This window comes from Colobus angolensis, unplaced genomic scaffold (assembly GCF_000951035.1).
Source record: "Colobus angolensis palliatus isolate OR3802 unplaced genomic scaffold, Cang.pa_1.0 Scaffold456, whole genome shotgun sequence".
NCBI classification, from domain to species: Eukaryota; Metazoa; Chordata; class Mammalia; order Primates; family Cercopithecidae; genus Colobus; species Colobus angolensis.
Genome location: NW_012117999.1, coordinates 370081 through 389745, shown reverse-complemented (window position 1 = coordinate 389745; position 19665 = coordinate 370081). Strand labels below are relative to the sequence as shown.

General features: G+C 34.8%; 1 protein-coding gene across 2 annotated transcripts in view; it reads right to left on the bottom strand.

The window, feature by feature from the left end:
* Positions 1 to 14777: 14777 nt before the first annotated feature.
* The window catches only part of SCN2A (sodium channel, voltage gated, type II alpha subunit), a 166603-nt gene continuing 161715 nt past the window's right edge, over positions 14778 to 19665 (bottom strand). For both annotated transcript variants that reach the window (XM_011958022.1, XM_011958021.1), the window contains exon 27: positions 14778 to 18451. In XM_011958022.1, coding sequence (XP_011813412.1) covers positions 17256 to 18451 — 1196 coding nt within the window. In that variant the 3' untranslated portion in view covers positions 14778 to 17255. The remainder of the gene's footprint in view (positions 18452 to 19665) is intronic.

Below are 19665 nucleotides of genomic sequence, written 5' to 3'. Positions count from 1 at the left end.
ATAATAATAAATATAACAAAAGTATTGTTATATATTAGAATATAATTTAATATGTAATAATAATGCTATTATTTCTAGGTGAGGGGTAGAGATAATTGTGAAAGAAGAATCTCAAAGAATATAGTGGAGAGAGAGCTCATAGGAGACTTCTTCTGTGAAAGCTTTACAGTGCTAACCAGTGATTCTCCTCAGAAAGATAAAAGATTATAGACTGATAGATATTCAAGCTTTTTTTCCTTTGGTGGTAAAAGTCACTCTGTGTTTCTTCCTCTTCTCAAATCTTTTTTCTTCTCATCAGCTTAAGCTATTCCCCATCAAAGGCCTCTCTCTTTGTCCTTTTTGCTCTGTTTTTGAGCTACAAATATTCACCGTCCACAGTGTTTTTCTTGCACATCTCTAGTAAAATGCATATAGCAAGAGGACCATGTGGGCAAAACATTCTGGCTAAAGGGCAGCATCAGGAATGCAAGAAATGGATGTCATTAACTGAGGTTGTGGGAAACAGACACAAGGAAGAATGCCCAGAGGACATGATGTCAGACTTAGATTGTTTGAGGAACAGTGTTTTCCCACCATGTTTCACATTATCTAATTGACATAGCTCCCCTTACCTATTCATAGCCGGAAGTCAAGCTTCACCACAGGACTCTGCCTCCTCAGCCTTTAAGCTGCAGTGATCACCATCTGCACACCCAGATGATGACCTAAGAGTGACAAGACCTCAGACTCTGAAGTTTGGGCTCATTGCCAGTGTAAGTATATGCTGCCACCTTTTGCTACTGAATTTGGCGTAAGAGATGAGTGACAAGCGGAGATTTTAATCACTCCTCTGTGTTGAGCTACAAGCAGTCAGAAAAAGACTTGTAGGGTCAGGCTGAGCCCCAACCATGGGGAGTGCTGCTAACATTGAGAGCAAAGCAATAACAGAGGCAGACCTCTGTGACCCAGAGCAACACAGTGGGCTGGATGTGCTTCTGTTACATTAGTAAATGTTATCCCAATGGCTAAATACCAAATATAGTAATAACTGAAAACACCAAAACAACCAGTTAGTTTTAAATTATCCTCTCTAGCTTGTTCCAGGTTACATTTTTTTTCAGCAAGGAAGAACAAAAATTGGCAATATAGAATCAATTCAATTACATACTGTCTAAAGCAGGTGAATTTTATCATAGGTTATACTTTAAATATATGTCTTTTATACTTTAAAATATGTCTTTTATAAGATATTTTAAGTATGTTTAAAAGTAAAATGAAAAATATCTAAGAAAACAAAAGTAAAAAGTAGTTTCAGATATCATTTTTAAAAGGTGTTAAAGAAATTTAGAAATAATGCTGTTCAATAAAAAGTTTAAAAAATAGTATTTTTCAACCCTTTCTTCTTTGTGGTCCTCGGGGTTTAGGTACTGTGAAAAAATCAAAAAATGGTACATGTTAGAGGACAAACATATTTTTAAAAATCTATGTATATGTTCTTTTAATGTTATGTATCTTGGTGGGATCTTTGAACAAACTAGGGTGAATTTATAAACTATGGCTTATACATAGAAACATACTGAATGCCCCAAAAAATGATCAGTGCTACTAAATCTCTTCATGAGCCTTACAATACACTCATCACTTTCTTTCACCTTAACCTATTTTTATGGAAAAGTTTATGTTGTGGTCTTTTCATTTTCAGGTGGGACACTGTTTTAAGTGGTTGAATGAATTTATACAAAACCAGTTCAAGGAAAATAAATGTATCTGCGTTTAAAATTCCTGCCTCCTGGAGAGACTGCAATGTCTTAAAAGCTTAAAGTTTGAGAGATTTTATGCTTGAAGTGAGAAAAATACAGAAACAAGCTGATTCATGCACAGATGTCTCACATTTCTTTCTTCAGTCTCCAGCACTTTCCAAAAGTATGTCAGTGGTCTTATTTGACGCATCTTTGGTGAAAATTAATAAAATTTTCAAAGTAACCCAAGCAAAAAAGAAAAAAAAAAGAATGGAAAAAAGGATTTGTAGAAGAGATACTTCACAGAATCCAAAGAAACGTTAAAGAACCAGGTCCCAGGAAAAACAGAGGCTTTTTCAACTCTGCTATTACATATTTAAACTTGCAGTTCCCAGTCTCTGTGTCTTTAGTTCACACAGTTAAGGAAGAGAATCTGATTGACCAGCTGGGGTCCAATCTTCACCCCTGGTGCAATCAACAGTGAGCAGTAGGGTGCAGTCACACAATGGAAGGATGTCTGCTGACTGCCCATGCTATGGGATCGGGGTAGAGAAAAGTTCTAATGGGAAAGGTATGAGGGCTGCACAAACTGCCTCAAAGTCCAAGTTGTCCCGAACACTTCAGAAAGCTGATAAACAGATTTTCACTCCCTCAACTTTGCAGCAATATTTAATAAGTACATGCTATATGTTTAGCACTATTCTACGCATGGGCGTGGTGGGATAATACATTGGTACCCTCCCTATTTTGACACAAATGGCTGATTATTCTTGAGTAACTGTTATTGAAGGCTTCCAAAGCAGCCAAGAAGCAATGATGTCTCTCTGGTTAGTAACCATCCCAAGGGTGACCAGTTTAGATTTCTAGATGTTCTCTCATTTGTGTAAAGACAAAAACTCATGTTTTAATATACAACAAAGCATTTGTGACAAGTCGTTGTGCCATAGGACACTTAAATGTTCATTGGCTTGTGTTTGATGATAAGACTTCTTCAATATTCTGACCTCTTCATTACTAGTTCATACCAAATTCTGGTCTCCGGCAGAAAGTCTAGCATTCAATATTGAGAAAGGGTCCCTTTCTCAATATTTTGTAATATACCATTACACCGGACATGTAACTGGCCTTAAGCAAACACTTACTGATCGATTTACTTGGTCACTTTATCACTTCTGGTAACACATTAAATCATTGTTACAGATGATCCTCAAGTAAGAGTTACGTTTCATTTCAAATGATTACTGCAAATGTTGTGCGTCACTCCCAGGACTAACAAATTATGCAAGACCATGCAGGCAGGATTTAAAACCAACCTCCAGCAATGTTACTTTTGCAAGCTCTCTCCAATGTCTATATCTGCAATATCTTTACTGCCTCACATAAGGCTCTTGAAGCTTAATGTTTTTTTTAAGAACATTCTTTTTCTTGTTACTTTTCCTTATTGCTTTTCGGCTTAAATTTAATTCAATTTTATGTTTTGGTTTTTTGGGTTTTTTTCTTCAAAGTTCTGATTTTTCATACTTGGGATTGTATGGAGTAGCCACTTTTCTTCACTAATGCAGTAACTAATATATGGTTGCCAGCTCACTTCAGTGCCTTTTTGAGAAAACAGTTTTGTGCAAAGTTAAGTAGTGTAGGAATGAACTCATTGTAATGTGTGTATGTTTAATAGGATAAACTTCAAAAAAGAAAAAAGCTCCAGCAATTCCTCATATCCTGAATAAAAGAGACAAGCCAAAATTATGGCTAGATAACTTCAAGTTGATTTTCCTACAAAGGTACTGATAGAAATTTAATTTCAATTTTTAAAATCAGGCTGCATGCTTCTAACTCAAACGTTCCCTGTACTGGCACAAATAAGGAATATATAAACAGATAAAAACCATTTTAACTTTCAATGCTTTGGGAATTTTCTGATGGGGAAAGATAAGTTTATTTGTAGCACAAATGAGTGAATATGCTTGCGTGAAGGCATAAAGTGTGATGACTGGTAATACTCGTTGCTTGCGTGATATTTGTAGCCACTGGACAGAAAAAAGCCTTGTTACTCTGTAATGAAGGGAGGGTTGCAGAAGATGCTTTCTTCCTGGCTTGTCCTGTGTATCCATTAGACTTTTGATTAGGATAGTCAGGGTCCATCTAATCCAGCTATATTTACATCTGGCCAACTCATCTTAGACCACCACCCTCTTGGATGTGGGCAGAATGTGCGACTTGCTTCCAGCTGACAGAATATGACAAAAGTGAAGGGATTTTGCAAATGTAATGAAGGTGCTGAAACAGTTTGATTTTGAGTCAGTCTAAAGGAGATTATATTGGGTAGCCTGACCAAATCAAGCCTTTTAAAAGAGGGTTTAGGTCTTCCCTGAGCTCAAAGACTTGATGCAATGAAAACTCTCAATTTTTAAAATCAGTCTTAAAGAAACTAACTACAATGGGTTTTATAGCTGGTAGGAACTGAATTTTACCATCAGCTGCTTAAACTTGGAAGAGGACTCCAAGCTTCAGATGAGCTTCAAGTCCTGGCTGACGTTGTGATTGCAGCCTTGTGGGAATGAGAAGAGGACCCAGGTAGGCTGTCCCCAGATTCCTGACCCAAAGAAACTGTGGGATGATAAACACTAGATGTGTTGTCTGGGCCTCTATATGTGTGGTTATTTAACAATTGAAAGCCAATATGCTATAATAACAATATCTGAACATTATTTCATAAAGTTGACAAAAGGATATCCATTTGTTTGTTTTTAAAATGAGTAAACTGAAGCACCTTGAGAAAATATATACAGTATATGATTTATTGTATTGACTACAAACTAGGTTCTGGTATACATCCAAATCTTGCTAAAGAAAAACCTAGGATTAAGCTTGTGTTTCTGGATTTTTAGACTCTCTTCCCAAGCCCCACATTTATTTGTGTCCCAAACTACCTGCTCTAAAATGCCTGCTTCTTATTTTATGGAGGACTTAGCAGTGACATCATTCTGGTTTTGCTCCGAGGATGAGCTTTATAGTCTTTATCAGCTGGCTCCTGAGCAAGGCTTTGCTTCCTATGAGTATGCCTTGGAAAACGCTGACTGCTGACTTTATAAATAACCCAAGGACGACTTTACAATGCTGTAATTGTATGGATTTAATCAGATTATTTTGCATCAGATTTAGTTTAGGGACTGTGTTTTCCTTGGCTAATTTTTCTGTTACATTTGTGATTTTGTTGTGAACAGTGGCAGAAAGACATTCCCTTTGTAGGAAGAGTAACTTATTGTGTGAATTTGGAGGTGAAAAATGAGTATGCATGACACTTCCTGTGTTACTCTCTTAAAACTCTTGGCCACAGGATCTCTGGTGTATGATGAGGTAATTATTTTACTCCTGATGCACCTTCAAGAAATGTAGCTTTACTAAATGATGAATTATTTTCTGAATTAGAGACAGAATTTAAGACACATACTGAGTTGGACAACCAAATTTTACTGTGCTCATGAAAATGTGGATAAACACTTTCAAGACTCTCAAGTATTTACAGTGATAAAGTTACTTGAAACCCTCTATTGATATGAATTCTTCAACACTTGGCTCCTTCAGTTTTATGTTAGTCGCTGAGATGCTTTCCATGAACCATGCCTTTAGTTTCATAATTTGCTCATGTTTGTTTAATTTTTGCCCTATGAGATCTATGCCCAAGGAAAGAAATCTTTTCTCAATACAAATGCTTCCCAAACTGTTTTGTCTTGAAGAGACACATTCAAATTAAATATTATCTTTCCAGTAATGTCTCCAAAGTGGATGTTTGCTTTCATTGTTTTACACCTAAGATAGATACAAAATAAGCAGAAAATGTATTTGCAAAGCTGACTGTCCTCCTTCGACCAACCAAAAAAATTTACGAGTCATGTTTCTTAATGGAAGCATCGCCCTCTAGTGGATAGGGTTGCAATGATGTTAACTTACTTTTTCCACATAACTAGGTTTGTGTGAAATTCACATAACAATTTTAAAGTGTACAATATATTAGTATTTATTGTAGTCACATGTTGTGCAAGCACAAGCTTTCTGTAGTTTCACGGTTCTATTACTCCATAAAAACATCCCATAACCATTAAGTAAGCATTTCCTATTCTGTCCTTCCATCCCTAGTAAACTTTAATCTATTTTTATTTTATTTATTTATTTATTTATTTTGAGACAGGGTCTTGGTCTGTTGCCCAGGCTGGAGTGTACTGGCAGGAACAAGGCTCACTGAAGCCTCAACCTCCGGGGCTGGAGCAATCCTCCTGCCACAGCCTCCCAAATAGCTGGAACCACAGGCCCCTACCACCATGACTGGCTAATTTTTGTAGAGATGGGGTTTTGCCATGTTGCTCAGGCTTGTCTGGAATTCTTGTGCTCAGGCAATCCTCCCCATTTGCCCTTCCGAAAGTGCTAGGATTACAGTGCCCAGTCGAATCTACTTTTCATCTCTATTGATTTGCTCATTCTGGGTATACAAGAGTAACCACATAATATGTGACTTCTTGTGTATAGCTTTTTACACCTGTCATAATGTTTTTGAGATTTATCCAAATTGTAGCATGTATCCGTACTTCATTTCTTTTATGATTGAATAATAAGTCATTATATGCCTATACCACAATTGTTTATTCAACCATTGATGGTCTCTTGGTTGTTTCCATCTTTTTTTCTCTTATGAGTAATGTTGTTATAAACATTTGTGTACAGGATTATATTAGACATATGTTTCCATTTTTCTTGAGTGTATACCTAGCAGAATTCGTGGGTCATAAGATAATTCTGTGTTTAACTTTTTGAGGAACTGCCAAAAAAGGGCAATCAGGTACATCAAAATATGGTTTTCTAAAATATTAGTAAGTTTGTCAAAAGGTGCTGGTTAGTATTGGAAAAAATGACAATAGTTATTAAAAACAACTGTGGTTCTTTCTATGCCAATTCTTTATATAAAACCTTTCTAGAAATGGGAATGGGGTGATAATCCCTCTTAACATCCTAAAGATTGGCTCCAATAGCATGCTATAAGATTTGTCAAATTAAAAATATATGTGCATGTATTTATTTATATTAAGGTAGTGTTTGAGTTGTCTGCTACTGCATTTTGCTTTTCTGGTAAATTTCTCTCCTTTTCTTAAATCCTTTGCATCATGAAAACCATGAAGCCTTTTCTTTCAAAGAATAGAAATTCAGATAAAAATTATATCAACAATAGAAAAACGTCACTCATCTTCTAATTTGATATTTATAAATCCATAGTAATGTCAGATTTTTGCATATTAAGATCCAGAGTTCAGAGAATTGAATAAAGTGTGGATCCCAGAATACAAAGAATAGTATATTATGTAAAGAAAATTCCTGCCTCAAAAGGAAGGAAAGTAACTGTTGCTAGCCATTGGAAAGTAAGAGAAAAAAAGTAAGAGTAAAGGATTATATATGAGTGATCTGATTTTCCTCCCTCACAATGAAAACTAGAACTGGGGGTGGCGTTGGTGGTAGATATTCAAAGATAGAAACATTTAAGGGACTTACAAGCAGAGGGAACACTCTGCACTTTCCAGAACATAGACCATGAAAATTGCAAGAGGTTGAGGAATGACCCAAATTTAGCGTAACCCTGGAGTGCCTTGGTACCATCGTGCAGGTACAGGAGGAGGCTAAGAGCATGGCTACAATGCCACATGGTCTGCAATGGCACAAAAAAGGATTCAGAATTTCTTTGGAGCTATGGCATGGGGAGGGATAGAAAGCAGGGTATGAAACTGCTTAAAAGACCAATGGACCAGAGACATCTGGAAGCAACATTTAGAGAAGGGATTTCCACCAAGAGACCACAGGGCCTCTGTTTCTGATAATTTTGCCTGTAGCCAGGAAATGATTTCTGTTCATGGCAGAACAAATAAAAATTGTCAAGCAGAGTTCACAGATCTTTATAAGTCAAATCCTCCTTTAAACCTTTGGTTCTTATGGATTTTCTCATTAATTAATGAGTTAAATGAAATCTTTGACATGTGTTCATGCTTTCATTGTCATGAGAATTATGGTTTTAGGGCTTTTTTTGAAATTATTCTTTTTACAGAAGACAATGTCACCTCAATGCTAAAATAGAAAAAGTATATTGGAACTCATATCTGGTGAAAATATCCTTCAAAAGTGAAAATTAAAAAAATATTAGGGGACAAATTCAACTTGAGAGAGTCAGTAAGAGCAGACCCATAGTAAAGGAAATATTAAAAAGAATTTTTTTCAGGCAGAAGGGAAATAATCCATAGATAAGTAGAAAATATAGGAAAGAATAAAACACTAAATATTTCGGGAAAACTAAGTGATATAGTTTGACTCTGTATCCCAACCCACATTTCATCTTGAGTTGTAAATCCCTTGTTCAAGGGAGGGACCTGGTGGGAGATCACTGGGTCATGGGGGTGGTTCCCCCATGTTGTTCTAGTGATAGTGCGTGAGTTCTCACAAGAGCTGATGGTTTTGAAGTGTGGCACTTCCTCACACTCTCTCCCTCTCCTGCTGCCACATAAGGTGTGCCTTGCTTCCCTTTCACCTTCTGCCATGATTGTAAGTTTCCTGAGGCCTCCGTACCCACTGGGAACTGTGAGTCAATTAAACCTCTTTCTGGTTGGGCATGGTGGCTCACACCTGTAATCCCAGCACTTTGGGAGGCTGAGGCGGGCAGATCACTTGAGATCAGGAGTTCAAGGCCAGCTTGGGCAACATAGTGAAATCCCGTCTTTACTAAAAATACAAAAATTAGCTGGGTGTGGTGGTGGGAGCCTGTAGTTCCAGCTGCTTGGGAGGCTGAGGCAGTAGAAACACTTGAGCCTGGGAGGCAGAGGTTACAGTGAGCCGAGACTGAACCACTGCACTCCAGCCTGGGCAAAGGGCAAGACTCCGTCTGAAAAACAAACAAACAAACAACAAAAACTTCTTTCCTTTATAATTACCCAGTCTCAGGTAGTATCTTTATAGCAGTGTGAAAACATACTAATGCACTAAGTAGAAGTTGATTTCATAAAAGTAATAATAATGTCTTCCAGAGTTTAGACTACATGTAAAATGAAAATATGTAATAATAGTACAAAAGATGAAGTGGGGGAAATAGAATGAAAGTGTTCTCATGTCCTAGCAATGTCCAGAAAGTAGCGAAATACTAATTCGTTTTGAAATTTAATAAGTTAATGTGGCAATTGCTTGGTAACTATAAACAATATAGTAACACAATGTATAAAATTGAATTATACAAATAATCCAAAAGGAGTCATAAAATTTAAATCCAAATGTGAAATATGTGTGTGTGTGTGAGTGTGTGTGAAAGATTGTCAGACTGGATATAAAATACAGTTCATGAATATTCAATATTGAATAGCAGGTTACAGAAACATTTAAAGTGAAACAATGAAAGAAGATGTACCATGCAACCACCAAGCCAGGCAAAGCCACTGTAGGTATAATAATAATCAGACAAAGTGAATTTAGGGCAATCTTACTAGAAATTAATAGGACTAGTCCATAATGACAGTAGGGTCAATCTCCTGGAAAAAAAATGTAGCATTTTACATTTTAGGCACCTAATAAATATCAAATAACTAAATAAAAATTAAGCTATATGGCAAAAGTTAACAGAACTAAAATAAATAAAACAAATTTATAATCATATTGGAAAATTTTTACACACCCCTTCTGGTAAAGGATAGTAAAACAGCCAAAAGAAATGAAGATTTCTTTCAAATTCATGAATAAAATGTATAGAATTTTGTACTTAACAACTGAAATGTACTTTATTTTCAACTACACATGAAATATAGGCCACATTTGATACATGCTGAGCTACAAGGCATCTTCAACCAAAAGTTAAATATTAAGATTATACAAAGTATATTATCTATATTATCTGAATGTAGGGTAATTAAATTAGAAATCAAAATAAATACATCTAGAAGCTTTTTCAAGTATTTGGAAATTAAGTAGTTCTCTTCTAAGTTTCTAGTAAGATTTTTAAAAATCTAAATAGATAGAGATGAGAAAATATGTTAAACTGAATGTTATCAAAATAAAATATACCAAAATTTAGGGTATGCTATTACAGCCATGCTTAGAGAGAAATTTATAGTCTTAAGTGTATTTATTAGAAAAAGAACAAAGGTTGAAATCAATGAATGAAGTAGAGATTTTCAGAATTTAGAAAACAATAGTAAATTAAAACTAAAGAAATAAAAGAAAGAAAATTATAAACATAAAAACAAATAAAAAAATAGAAAAGAACATACAATACAGAATGTTTTAAAAGGCAAAAGTTGGTTCCTTAAAAGACTAAATAAATAAAAAAGAGAAATCACAAAATACCAATAACAGGAATCAAAAGGGGTCACCATTAAAGATCCTATAGAGTTTTAAAAACCAATATCATTATAAACAATTTTATGTGAATAAACTTGAAATTTTATCAAGTTACAGAAAGTGAAACAAGAAGAAACAACAAATCTGAATGGTCCTCTATCAGAGAAAATAATACATAATTAAGAACTTGTACATAAAAACAATTCATGCTCAGATTTTACTATTTAATTATCCAAAGAATTAAGAAAAATATTAACACCAGTCTTACTTGGTCTGTACCAGAGAACAAGAACAAGAAGAATCCTTTGCCAACTTGTTTTAAGAGGTTGGCATAATGATGATTTCAAAACCTAACGAGCACATTAAAGTAAAAAGATTACAAACCAAACTCTTTCACAAACATAGATGTAGGAATATAAAACAAAATATTAGAAAATCGAAGCAATGTATGAAATTGATAATTCAAATGACCAAATTTGATTAAATTCCAGGAGCATAGTTAGAATTAATATCCTAAAATCTATCGCTGTGTACCACAATATCAAAATACAAAAAAAAATATATGATTTTCTAAATAAGATACAGAAAACCAATAAAATTTTGCATTAATTAATGACCTTTAGAAACTTTTCAAAAATTAAGAACTGAAAGAGTCCACTTTAAGACGATAATGGATATCTATTTTTAAAAAATCTATACCAATTGACATTTTTAATAGTTAATTATTAAAACCTTCCTTACTCATATTAGAAACAAAACAAAGCTTACCATTATCACCTCACCTTTTCAATGTTACAAGTAATGTTCAGCCCATGCAGGGAGGAAAGAAAATGAAAATTATAGTAGTAGGGATGGACAGAGCAGAAGTAATTAAAATAGAAAGCAGAAGAACTGTAGAGAAAATCAACAAACCAAAACTGAATTTTAAAAATATATTCATAAAATTGAAGGACTCCTATATGGGCTAATCAAGGAAAAGAGATGATTAACAAATTTTCAGAATCACAAATTAAAGGAAAAATGATTAGAGATGTCACAGATATTAAAAGCATAATAAGAGAATAATATGAACAATATATACAGCAAATTCAAATAGCAACAACTTAGATGAATGAATTCTTAGAAAAATGCAATTTGTCAAATATAAAAAAAAAAACTTAGTCATCCTACATACCTGTTTAAGAATTGATATCTTTAATTAAAAACTTTCCCACAGAGAAGACTCAGGTTTCCGATGGCTTTACTTTGAGTTCTATCAATATTTAAGGGAGAAATAATCTCTCTTACTCTCTTTTAAGAATAAATGTCTCCCAACTTGTTTTATGAAGCCAGGATTATTTCGATACCAAAACCTGACAAATTATCCAGAGAGACCACTAAAAAATAAAAAAGGAATGTTAAGAGACATGGAGAAAAGATTTAGACATTGAACCTATATCCTTAAGGAGTTCCAGATAGAATTAAAAAATATGGAATGAGAAAATATTTGTAATGTTAAAAACTGATCATTTCCTTGGAATTTTCTGAATTGAAAATATTAATATGTGAATCCTCAACTTACATTAGCATAAGTTATGAGTCAGATTAATGAAAATAATTTCATAGATGCGTAGAAATAAAAAAGTATTATAATTAAATATTTACATAAATATTTTAATATAACTATTGTAATTTTACATAAATATTTATATATATTTTTACTTATATTATTTTTATATAAACATATGTTATATAAATATATATTAACATATATTTATTTAATATAAGTATATTTATATATAAATCTTTATATAATACATAATGATATATCTTATCTTAATATAAGTTGATATATAAATAAAATAATTATAATTAAAAATGTGGCCAAAATCAAGCCATTTTCAGAAAAAGAAAAACGGGGTCATTTTGCTGCTAACAGATCTTACAGAATTCCTAAAGGATACATTTCAAGAAAGAAATAGAATACAAAATAAAAAAGCTGGCAAAAGAAACAAATTTGAGGGAAAAAATTACTAATAATTATTATGTAAGTCTAAATAAGCACTGCCTACAAATTCATGTAATAGTACTGTTTGTTTTTTCTCAAATTAAGGTACAGTTAAGATAGTAGACAAAAATAACATGTTAGAGGAGAGCAATTATATATTGTCAGTCTAGGAAAATTCATTTTTCCAGATCAGGGTACAAATATTGATTACAGTTCATCTTAATTAAGGATGCATGCTAAAGTTTAAGAGTAATTACTTATAAAAGAGAAAGAAAAAAGAAGAAAGGAAGGAAAGGAGGGAGGGAGGGATGGATGGAAGGAGATGATGTGTAACTTTCCATCAGAGATGGGGGAAAGAAAAATAGAAAACACAAAGCAAAAGAGGACCAGAAGGAAGAGGAGAAAAAAAGGAAAAACCCCAAAAAGTAGAAAGTGTGAAATAAAGGGATAGGAATAAAATTAGATATATCTGTAAATTTAAAAAATTTAAGTTGATTACAATAGGCTATTAGCAGGAAGTGTCACATTGGATGACTTAAAAATCGAGTTTTATTCTTTTACTTAATAAAATCTATCTACTATACCAAGAGATAAGAATCCATTTAAAGAACTGGGAAAATGAGATCGCTGTAAAATACTAGCAAAAAATGAACAGCGTAGCCTTATTACTACCAAGCCTTTTTGCTACCAGATTCAGCAGGTACAGATGTATCATATTTCACTGCTCCTTCTACTGCTCAGGAGTAATCACTCCTTTTGGCCACATAATCAATTCCAAACTCTAGCATGGCTTTCCAGGTTCTTCACCTCTGGTTATAGTCTTTCTTTGGATAGTTATATTCCTCTTTGATCTCTTAGCTGCTATTGCAAAGCTGATATATGCTAGACACTCGAATATGTATTTAGTTTAGGTGAAAGAAAAAAACATTATTCCTTGACCCATGGAATCATTGTAACATTTACTTGTATAATGTCGTATAATGTCCTCTTCACTTTTTTCACGGGTATCTTTTCTTTAAAAAAATGAGAGGGGCAGGTGCAAGGGCTCATGCCTGTAATTTCAGCACTTTGGAAAGCTGCGGCAGGATTGCTTGAGTCCAGAAATTTGAGACCAACCAGGCAACATGGGGAAACTCTGTCTCTACAAAAAATACAAAAAAAATGAGTTGGGTGTGGGGGCACATGCCTGTAGTCCCAGACACTCGGGAGGCTGAGGCGGGAAGATCGCTTGAGTCCAGAAGGTTAAGGCTGCAGTGAGCCATGATCACACCACTGTTCTTCAGCCTGGGTGACAGAGCAAGTCCTTATCTCAAAAAAATAAAAAATAAATAAAAATAAATAAGAGAAGAAACATATTTATATTTTAGATCTAACATATTGACAGCTAAGTAACATTTCTTCCTCCTTCTCTCACCATCGCTGCAGGTATCCACACCAGACTTTTCTCAGAATTATAACTTATGAAACATCCCATTTCTTACACTCCCCTCCTTTCTCCTACTTTCCCCTATCATTCCCTCTCCTCCTTTCTCCTCTTTCTTTACTTCCCCTCACCTCTTTTGTCTCCTCACTTTTCTTTGTAAATAGATCTGTATTATACAGAGCTCAGGAAAACAAGGGATTGTGTGAGATGCCCCAAGAATGGAGAAGATGAGAAGGAGAATCTTTCCTGTCTAGATCTCTGAGTTGTTAATGACAAACTGAATGTATGCTTTATGGCTGGCCACCATGAGCTGCCTTCTATTGGTCCAGATTAAAGGTTCTCATGCAACAAGGCAGGTAGCATTCACTGGAGGGAGCTATTTTATAAATGTATACTGTTTCCTAGACCATCCCATATTCATTCCACCCAGTATACACTGGGAATAGTTAAGGTGCCATATGGGGTGTCTGTGTGTGCATGTGGTACCTGAAAACAGTCTCCCTAAACTATTCTAATAGAATTCCCTTTATACCAACTACAGCCCTAAAGAAGAACCTCTATTATAATTAGATCAATGTCAATCCCTCAATCTGTAAGATAAATACTCCAAAACCCATCCTCTTAGGAACTTTATTTTGTACATGACAAGTTATGTAATGAAGGACAATTTGCACTTTCTGGATAATATGTTTTTCCTTTTGGGCAAAGGAGACCCGAATTTGCCAGTTCTTAGTCTTTAGTATGAATCAGCATCAACGATGAGCCTTCAAAAAATTAAATGCTTAAGTCTCACCCAGAGATATGAGTTCAATTGGTCTGGTCTTGGCCCATGCACTGGCTTTTTTTTTTTTTTTTTTTTTTTTTTCGCTTCTCAGGTAATTCTAATATGCATTCAGAATCGGGAAACATTTCCCAAACTGTTCATAATTAAACGAGAAAGTCAAATCTGTGCCATTTGGGAATTTTGTTTATATATTATGAAAAGTTGCAGTCTAAGCTTTCTTAGAATTTTTGTAAAGAAAATTGTAAAAATAAATACGCAGATACTATGTGCACTTTACAGAGTGACAGCAAATTTTAGGGATCTAAGTCTAAGTGGTCGGTAGACTGTAATAAACAAGACATTTGGTGAATAGAAAAGAAACAAGGAGAATATCCTAAATGAAAAATACTGAAAACCCAAGGAAAGGATAGAAGGATATAAAGAAAAGTAGATCAAGAATATGTAGGAAGAAATTGAAATGGAAAAGTGAAAAAAAGAACAATAGGTGGACAGGAAGGAGAAAAGATGCACAACTTAAAGTGTTAGTCAATTTTTTATTAATTTTTGTAACTTTCCACTACTCTACCTAATGCCATATCTAGGTTTTTGGCCAATATTAAAGTAGTTATCCAATACACTCTTCTTAATTAACTTCCATTCCATGAAAAAATTGAAAGATGAATTATCATAATTAATGTGTGTTCTTTACATTTGTTTTTCAGATAGATTATTTTTACATGATAGAAATTTACCTTTAAATGGCATTTCAAAGATAGAAACAAAGACAACAATTAAATACAAAAACAAAAGCAAAACCTTTATTCTTTTGGCTTGATTGTAATGTGGTATACCGTTCTTTATGGTAACAGCATTTTCCTGCATGCATTTCACCAACACACTACAAGTCAATAGCTTTAGTATAAAGAATCTACATTTATTGTTGCTTGTGAAACACAAAGTATTTTGCTGTAACTGGTAATATAACTTCACTACCTGGTTTTGTTGGGGGGGAGAAAAAGCTGGGATCCCATATTATATCTGATACAGTTCTAGTGCCATATGGGTCAATAAGATCTATCTGTGTAAACAAACATTGGAAAAGACTGATGATTACTGAATAAAAAGACTAGGTGGAAACATTGGATTCAAGCAATGCCAAGAATATCAGCTGATTTTTTTCTTTAAGCCTCTTTCAATGATAAGGCATTACTATTGAAAGCAAATAAACATTGAACTCAGTTTGAGATTTGTTTCACATTGAAATGTGTGCAAGTTTACAGTACTAATAAAAAAGCAGAAACCTACACTGCATCCTAGTCCTTGCTTCTTATTTTGTGAAGTGCTTCAATTGAAAAGTGCTAGGAACAGAAACTAACAATAGTGACTGTGACATCCACCTGAAGATACTTTTAATTTCTCATTTTATGTACAAAAGGCTGAAAAATAAAATAAAATGAACTTTTTACAGTATTTATATTTCCTTAGAAAACTCTAACCATATATTTTAAACAGATTTAAGCAGCTTGCAACGTGTTTGTACAGTCGGGCTTTTCATCATAGAGTGTTCAATTAAGGGTGGAAGAATAAAAAGCAAGAAGCTCTTCCTTGTTTGCTGCAACCTATTGCTTAATGACATGAAGAATGAGGTCTTGGTAGAACAATTTGCTTCACTTTACCACTGACATATGGCTTCCCATATTAGACTTCTGAACAGTGGAAGGAATAAGATACAGCAGCATAGGCAAGATAAACATGCAGCAGTGACAGCTTCAAACTATAATGGAACCAATTACATCATATTACCTGTTGAAAGCTTGCAAACTATACTTACTGTGGTACATATTTGATGCAATAAGTAGTGTGCTTAAATCATCATTTTTGTTTGCTCAAACATGCACCACTGGGTAAAATTACTATTTACAAAGCAGACTTTTATTTTTTAAATTGACATATACTATGTCAACCTTACCAAGAGCAGAAGATGGCTAAACAATACTGCAGGATAAAGCAGAATCAACTTTATAAAGTGGTGGTGGGGATGTTTTTTGGTCAATTCAGGTTTCTTAGAAAGGACTGATAGGATAATTTTATTTTATGCCAAAGGACACTTATCAAAAATGTGATAGTCATGCTGCCGGGACTGTGAATGACAATGTAATGGTATGTGTACATCTGTGTGTGTGTGTATACATATATATGTATATACACGCACATATACATATATACATATATACATGTACATTTAATGGGTTATGTAAAAATAAAGCAACTCTTTAATGCTTGTGATTCTATGGAACATTTACAGGCACATTAATTTTTTTCTGGATGAGACACCTTAAAAATACGAATAGCTATTTAAGCACCTCAAAAATCTAAAAACATCCTGAAACAAGAAGTAAAGTCTTTCCTTTTGTGATGTGATTTTTTTCATGTGTGAATGAGAATTGCAGCATGCCTCCATTTAAAATATATCCAGTTATACAATACAATAGAGAAATGCAGAATTCCCTCCCTTTAATCCCTCTCCCCAAACACAAACCCATTTACAAAAATAGTCACATATAATAGTAAACAACCTGTGAATTAAAAAGAAAAGTGATAAATTCACAGCACACGTTTTGTAAAAATATGGCAGGTGTGGCAGTTAAAACATAAACAGTGCTGACAATTACTATTATCAAGTGTCACATGTTGAATTTACATAAAAATTTAACTTCCCTCCCCCCTTTAAATTGGTTCCTATCGTCTGAGTAGCCATTACACCTCTGCTCTTCAGCAGTGTCAGCTGGTTGTGAAAATAGAAACCTCCTGTCGATACTACTTCTCCAGTTTACTGAGTTCCAGTTTGCTGACCAGAGGTCTCTGTCTTGTTATAGGCACTGACCTTAAGTATACATTTGTAAAAACAGTCAGTTTGGCATAGACCTCCTGTGGGAGTCCTGTAGACACGAACACATCACCATCACGGGCTGTAAACAATTGATCACAAAATGGAATATTCTTGGTTTCTTTTTACTTTTTACTTTCCCTGATATCTTTCCCTTTGTCTTCCTTTTCTGATTTGTCTTTTTCAAATTTTTCTTTTTCTGGTTTGGTCACACTATCATACGAGGGTGGAGATGTGGTGGAAGGCGTCATATCGGTTTTCTCTGGAGTTGAATTCTCATTCAGTTTATCAATGAGAGTATCTTCTTTGATAGGTGTTCCGTCACATTCTTTGCCTTTGTCTTTCTTGTATATACTTGATACCTTTTTAACTTTTTGCTTCAAGAGGTAGCGTCTGTAAGCCCTCTGGATAATAATAGCAGACACCTCCTCTTGTTTGCGTTTCAACGTGGTCGTAATGGGCTCGTAAGAGACTTTGGAGGGGTTTGATGCCATGAATCGCTCCTCCATCTGTATTCGAAGGGCATCCATCTCTCCACTCTCACCCAAAACACGCTTTGTAAAAGCAAATAAGATGTCGAGGCAGTGGATCCGGTCACCGCTGACCATGGGCAGATCCATGGCAATGAGCTGGACTTTGTTGGGTTTTGCTATGAGAAGAGGAGGATCCAGGGCGTCTGCAAAATCAGAGAGCTTGGCAAACTCTATAAACTGGGTCGCATCGGGATCAAACTTCTCCCAAACCTCATAGAACATCTCAAAGTCATCCTCACTCAGGGGCTCTGCACTTTCCTCAGTAGCAACACTGAAGTTCTCCAGGATGACCGCGATGTACATGTTCACCACAACCAGGAAGGATATGATGATGTAACTGACAAAAAAGAAAATCCCAACAGATGGGTTCCCACAGTCTCCCTTAACTGAGCTTCCAGGGTGATCTTTTTCAGGGTCACAGTCTGGAGGTCCACTATTAAGAATAGGCGCTAGCAATCCATCCCAACCAGCAGAGGTCGTAATTTGGAACAGGCAGATCATGCTGTTGCCAAAGGTCTCAAAGTTGAACATGTCGTCGATCCCAACTTCCCTCTTAACATAGGCAAAGTTGGACATCCCAAAGATGGCGTAGATGAACATGACCAGGAAGAGCAGGAGGCCAATGTTAAACAATGCAGGAAGGGACATCATCAAAGCAAAGAGCAGCGTGCGGATCCCCTTTGCTCCTTTGATCAGACGTAGGATTCGGCCAATTCTGGCAAGACGGATCACTCGGAACAGGGTAGGGGACACAAAATACTTTTCTATCAGTTCAGCCAGAAACATTCCTGTAGAAAATCAACAAATAACAAAAATAATGTTATACTTAGTAGTAGCAAATGAAAGTTTACATAATTACGTTAGTTTTACAAAATGTGAACAGGACAGTTAGGTACATGTATATATGCAAATAATCTGCAATATTTGTTCAGCAAAATGAAACTGGTATGTTTTGTGTTATAACATTGACATCTTTATATTAAATGAAGGTAACAAGGGTCATTTTTCCTAGTTCAAGGAAAGCATCTATCAAAAAAATGACTCAACCCTGGATGGTCTAAAGATATCATGAAGCATACAACGACCAAGTACAGAAATTAAATTATATGTCCAGAAATTAATTTATATAATACTAGAACTAGTATTTGCATAAGAACTAAAGGCATATGATTTTGGATCAGGAATATGAGAGTTCCTAACTTTCAGAGATAGCTGTGATCCTGTTTTATTTGGGAGTAGGCAGTGTGATGTACAGAAGAAAACATAGGCTTTGGAGACAGACATACTTGGGACTGAATCTTGGCACTTGCTTTTATGCATCAGTAAATGGTGATAATATCAACTTTTTCTTGTGGTCACACTGACCATTTACTGAATCTTTTCTTCATGCTGGGCACAGTGCTAAGTGCATGTATATATATACATAATCTGATTTAATCTTCACAACAACATTTTACAGAAAAATTCCTTGCAAAACCAGGAATTGGAGAGCTGAGGTGACTTCTCTTAGGTCATTGAGCAGGTGTGTAAATAGGGAAGCTACAGGGCAGATATCAAATCTTGCCTCCTCATGCTACCTCATAGCACTTATGTGAGAATCAGATGCAATGGAACATTGTTACACTGTTCTATTCTACTAAAGAAAGTAGTTTAAAGAGTGCTATATGATTTTCCCCTCCATGTGAATGTTCTCTTTCCCCAAATAGGGAGAACCTTCTCTTAAATCTTCTTATATTTACTTCCAGTACCTCATTTAGTATCTTATACATAAATACTATATATCTATATCTTTCCAATGAGCCTTTTGCACTCCTAGCACTTAATATATGTGTGTATTCTAACATTAATGTATCCTTGATGATAACAAATCTGTTTTGGATTTTCAAACAAATATCTGCTTCCAAAAAGAAATACTGCAAACTACAGAAAACTGTCTTCACCCAAAGATAACATGAAACTTATATATGTGTAATTATATATATAACTGGATATACACAATATT